The following is a 5,926-nucleotide window of genomic DNA, read 5'->3' on the forward strand; positions in this document are numbered from 1 at the left end:
TCTTACACTATCCCCAAGAGGTTAATGTTGCAGGCAACTGAGTTGATAGAAATATCATAGGCAGCCACACAGGGCCAGGCCCTCCAAGGAGCCAGTGCAGAAGAAGAGATGCCTTGCAACTGTCGGGGAGACAGGCACTTCAAGACAAGATAAAACAAATGCATCCATATACTTCCCTAAGGATAAACATCAGGGACTGACATTCTAAACAGGTCTCTATCACCATGGGAAAGCCAGGGAGACTCACTAACCCAACCCCCTCCAGGAAAAGCCCCTGCTCTGTATTCATCCCCACTTCCTACATGACTTGCTTCCCCATTTGATCCCAAGTTAATCAAATTTACCTGAGCAACTATATTCGTAATCTTATTGGTTGACCAGTTTTGTCCCACCTCATACCCACCTTGTGATTTCCCATTTTTCCCACCTTGGATTCACCTCACCTCGTGGATTTGCTCTATAAAAATTCCAAGAAAAGGCAGGGTCCTTGGCAATCCACTCAGGACCCCCTTCTGTCTCTCTCTCAGACAGAAGTTTTATCTCCCCCAATCAATACATTCTGCTTTTAACCTCTGTTGTTCCTGAAATTTATTCTTCGATTTTTTTTTTTTTTTGCCTTTTCTTCTGGTACCAGGAATCAAACTCACGACCTTGCGCTTGCCGGGCAGGTGCTTTGCCGCTGAGCTAAATCCCCAGTTATTCTTCGATTTTTGAGAACATGAACTCATCCCAGATATCTAGCAGGTTGGGATTTTCTTTCCCCTATCACTAACACTAAACCACTCCACCCCTGTGGGGCTCTGGTCCCAGGCCAAAAGAATGCCTCTGTCCTGGGGCCACAGTGGGGCAGGCAAAGCTGAGGGAAGCAGCAAAAGAGCCATCAGCATCCTCTTCTCTGTCTCAGCCTCCCGGGCTGTGGTCCAACCACAGCCACTCTCAGGACCAGCACAGAAGCCAGGGGATTACAGTTCCATGAGGCCGATGCTCAGGATAACCAGCTTAACTTGAAGGGAAAGAATGCACTTTCATCTTTGTATCTTCAACCTGGAGGAAGGAGATATAGCAGGGCTTTCTTTTTTTTCTTTTTGAGACAGGGTCTCGCAATGTAGTCTGCACTGGCCTTGAACTCACTTTGTAGCCCAGGGTGGCCTTGAACTCAAAGCAGTCCTCCAGCCTCAGCCTCCCAAGTGCTGAGATTACAGCTCTACACCACCATGCCCAGCTACAGCAGCGCTTCTTAAGGATAGCTTATTCATAATCATGTCTGAATCTAAATAAATGAGACCATTTTCAATAAATGGTGCAGCAGAGTATGGCTAAAGAGAAGAGAAGTATTTAACTACAAAGATACTGTTTTCTAGGCTCGGGTTTCAATGGCTTATTTAATAAAAGCACAGAAGAAACATCACACAAGAGGAATTTGACGGAAGGGAGACTTGAAATTTGTTCCAAAACATGGACCTCACTAAGTAAAAGCAGAAGAGGGACTGCATGTGCGTGCACATGTGTGTGTGAGTGTGTGAGACTGTATGTGCAGAAGATACATGCAAATGTTTTCCCTGTCAATAGATGATCTCTGCTCCACGGGTCACCCAAAGCTATGATGAGGACTGTGTTACCCAGAGACACGTGACGATTACACCGAAGAGCTGGTGCCCAGGCCTGCCAACGCCCCTCACCTACACGGCCTGTCAGTGCAGACTGTGGAAGCGCCTGCCCCTCTGGGGACAGAAACATGCTGCCCCGAAGACGGAGCTTTCACCAGTCAGGCACGCGGTGTGCAGTGCGTTCCGTCAGCCTCTCAGCGGACCAGGATGATGACACTGGGTCCCTGAGGTGTACAAACACCAGCTTGCACCTGCAGGGCACACGACCGTGAGTCCCAGCTACCCCAGGCACAGAGTAACAACAGGAGCTGAGATGCCCAGCAGGCACAGTTGTGGGACGGAGGGATGAACTCAGCACAGACCAGAGCCAACGTCAGATCTCACCTGTGCTCTGCTTATGCGCTCAGGTTAGCGTTTATCACAGCAGCCTGCAAGACGATGTCTGTCCTCCAGGAACTACACCTTCCTGTCATCTCTGGCTCCATGGCAGCCTTAGATAGCACTGTGCTCAATAACTGTAAGCGTCAATTCCCAATTTCACAGGAAAAAGGAGGAGCCACCGCTCTAAATGAAATACGACACACTTGGAAGGTACCAGCCTTATTTGGAACCAGTACAATTTATGTTTTCTCCTCCTGTTCACATCCACTCTTTTCTGGAGGGACCATGAAAAGATCAGGACCAAAAAATAGAAAAGGTATGACAATAGTAATAACAAGCCAGGCATGGTGGCTCATGCCTGTAATCCCAGCACTGGGGAGGCTGAGGCAGGAGGATCGTAGTGAGTTTGAGGCCAGCCTGGGCTACAAAGTGAGCTCAAGGCCAGCCTGAATTGTACAGCGAGACCCTGTCTCAAAAAGGCAAGAAAAGGGGGCTGGGGATGTAGCTCAGCAGCACAGCACCTGTCCGGCAAGCGCAAGGTCGTGAGTTCAATCCCTGGTACCGGAAAAACAACAACAACAAAAAAAAAAGGCAAGAAAAAAAAAAGGACAATAGCAATAATAATCCAGCATATAGAAGTATTTTTTTGTTTTGTTTTGTTTTGTTTTTATAGCATATAGAAGTGTTAATGAAATCCTAAAGAACCCTACATCCCTACTGCTGCACACCCTGGCCTAGTGCTTTTTTTGTGTTGTGGGTTTTGTGTATGGTACTGGGGGTTACATCTAGGGCCTTAAGCATGCAGGGCAAGTGCTCTGCCCCTGAACTACAGTAGCACTCGCCTAGTAATTTTTTAATCCCTTTAATCTTGAAACACCTTGCACCCTTTTAAGTTCATGGCCCAAGACATGCACCACAGCCACTCCAATATATAGGATCCATAAAATTCACTCAAGTCTCACCAAGTACAGAAGAAAACTGGCAACAAAGTTTGCTCTTCTCCTAAATCATAAGGACACTGTTATGGTTTGTGTCTGGATGTCCCCCTAAAGCCTCACGCAGTCATGGTGCCAGCTTCTAGAGTTTATGACTGATCCATGGTCCATGCTGGGATTATGGGTGTGAGTGCTACACCCACCCTGGGGCTGATAGTTTGCATATGTAAGGGAGAGAAAGAGGCAGCTTGCTGCCTCTCCTCCCTTTCACTCTTGCTGTTTTTTGCTATCTTCTGCTGTGGCCATGAACTATATAGCCCTCTGCCATGTGCCACCCTGCCTTGGAGCCAGCTGAGTGGACTGAAACCTCCACACACTGGGAGCTAAATAAACCTTTCCTTCCTTAATTTTGGGTATCAGGTATTTTGTCTCAGCAACAAGAGAAAACTAAGACAGCCACACATTTTAAAATGTAGGCATAGAAGTTAAAAATTATATCTGCTGAATTGAGAAAGTATCTGACCAAAAAAAAAGAAGATCCCATATAGTCAGAAATATCCCCAGCTAATAACATGCCACTGGTGAGGACATGCCAGGGAGCTCTTCTGGCTGATTCAGTCACTTGAAGAACCAGTTACACAAAAATGCACATATCTTTTTCAGTCAAATACTTTGTTACTTCCAAAACTCGTTTCCCTAACCCTAACAGTACACAATTTCTACAACTCCTTCTAGACACACCTCCAAAGATAAATTCCTTCTAGTGAAGTGTTAGACAGTCTTAACCGTGTGTGTGTGTGTGTGTGTGTGTGTGTGTGTGTAACCCTAAATAAGATGGGTACAAAATTTTCTTATACTGCTTTTGAAAAGCACATACACTTATCCTGCTCGTTAGATCTAGGGATATATTTCTTTTTTACTGCTTAGCCATCCTTTCTACAGATCCTTCTCCCCAGTGAACCCAGAACCTTAAACAATTCTTAGCATTCTTGCCCCAAGTGAAAGGGTTTCTTCACGCAAAGGCAAAGCACATAAAGGACAAGGACTGCATTGAGCTTGGTGGACTGGGGTATTTACTTCTACCAAAAACTAACAGGGATGGCATGGGAAAAGGGATTATCATGGTCAAACAAGTTTAGGAAACACTACATTAAATAAAATTAAACATGCTTTCTACTGTAGGATTCTCTGGGCCTTTATCACTATGTAACAGTACTCTCCAGAAGGAAAGGATGGTATGTGATGGTTCCCCAGTTTACTTCACTACCCAGTTGGTTGTTGTTGTTTTGAGGGGATTTTTGGTGCTGGGGATTATATAGACTCAGCATGCCACACCACCAGCCAAGAGGTTTAAATTTCAAGTACAATATTACCCGTTAGCCTTCACAGTAAAGCATATTATGAGAGACACACCGTGAGAACCCCACGTTAGGAGTTAAAGTGCTAACAGAACCTCAGTGTCAGGTGCTAACTTACAGGATCTCCTATCACCCCTGCTCTGTCTGGACATGGGCCCCCAAGGGCTCCTGTGTTGGAGGCTTGGCCCCCAACACAGGAAGGGGCTATGGCAGGGCTGAAGTGGTGTGGACCTTTCCAGGTGGGACCCAGAGAGAGTCCTTGTCAGCTGAGGGTGCAGCCCTCAGTAATGCTCCTGCAACCCTGCAGTGGTTCTTGCAAATACAGGCTGTTAGAAAAGCCTGAGGCTGCCCCAAGCCACTCTCTGCTTGCTCCCTTGCCTTGTGATCCTGCCACCCTGAGATCCTCCCCCAGAGTGGAGCAGATACGGTGCTGTAGCCCAGAATCTCTGGAGCTGTGAGCTAAACACACCTCCTCCAGCACGAGTGGGCCTCTTAGATACTTTGTTATAGTGATGAAAAGCTACCAGAGCACCACCTCCCTCTTCTTAAACCACTGACTGCACCTTCAGAACCATAGGAAACCATATTCAAATGCATATGCTTAGGAAGGAATGCCACACCTGTAAGAACGCACAGTGACTGGATGCATACATTCACCTTTACAACAAAAGTCAATCAAACTTCAGCCACCTGCTGTTCTGCATCAACGACAGAATCAAATGACCTAAGGCCTGTAGAAAGCACTCACCTCTGTATGTTTCAATTTCAAATGGTAAAAGCTACCCAATTTCAGTATTTTAACATAATGAAAAGAAGACTTACCAACAGAAGCTGAGCTTTTAAGCACCGACTCCTTTGGGGCACCTTTTTCAATTCGGAGTGTGGCCCACTGTTCAAAGAAACAAATATTAATTTAAACTCCCAAAGTTTAAATTAAATGGAAAATAAAGTTTAAATGGAAACTACTTAACCCATGCTTATACACAAGGGAAATTAAACACTAAATTCTGGCACTTTTTGCTTTAATGAACCACTCCAGTTAATCTGGTATTGTGGCCTTGTAAGTCCTAGGTACACCCTTCTTTTAGTCACTGATGAAGCCCCCATAAACACAGGAACAATATTCACCCTATCTAAATCCCCTCGCATCCATCTGTGCCTGGTACATTACTCCTTGGAGGCTGTGAGGCACAGTGGGCAGAACAGGCTATGGCACGAAGAAGACCTGGGCATGAGGACTGGAGGTGTAGCTCAATGGTTGAGCACTTGCCTGGCCTGCCAAAGGCCAGAGTTTCATTCCCAGCGCTGTTAGGTCCTCAGTTTTCTCATCCTAAAAGGAGGATAAGCATTCCCATCCCGCAGGGTTGCTGTCACAATTAAAAAACACCGTGCAAAACCTAAATTGGGACACAAAGCGAGCAAGCTACTTTCATAGAAAACTAAGCATTCAGGTGTGAGATACACTTAAAGAGGCATGAGACGTAAGATTGCAGAGGGGTGAGAATGTAGCTAGGGGGCAGAGTGCCTGCCTGGCATACAGAAGGTCCCTGGCTTAGATCCTCAGCCTGCAAAGAAAAGAAAGAATTCGTAGCTAAAAAAAGCGATGCATCCCCCTGGTTGCTTATCTACTAAGTTGCCTAGGGAA

At 46.0% G+C, this 5,926-nt stretch overlaps 1 protein-coding gene and 1 pseudogene across 1 annotated transcript in view; one reads left to right on the forward strand and one right to left on the reverse strand.

Annotated features, from left to right (window-relative positions):
- Positions 1-1,818, forward strand: part of LOC102025905 — a 22,794-nt pseudogene extending 20,976 nt beyond the window's left edge.
- Gpat3 (glycerol-3-phosphate acyltransferase 3) overlaps positions 1-5,926 on the reverse strand; it is a 73,269-nt gene that overhangs the window by 54,505 nt on the left and 12,838 nt on the right. Inside the window, exon 3 of the mRNA XM_005401380.2 lies at positions 5,104-5,170. Within this exon, the coding sequence (XP_005401437.1) occupies positions 5,104-5,170 (67 nt within the window). The remainder of the gene's footprint in view (positions 1-5,103; positions 5,171-5,926) is intronic.

This window comes from Chinchilla lanigera, unplaced genomic scaffold (genome assembly GCF_000276665.1).
Source record: "Chinchilla lanigera isolate Chin_1 unplaced genomic scaffold, ChiLan1.0 scaffold00073, whole genome shotgun sequence".
NCBI classification, from domain to species: domain Eukaryota; kingdom Metazoa; phylum Chordata; class Mammalia; order Rodentia; family Chinchillidae; genus Chinchilla; species Chinchilla lanigera.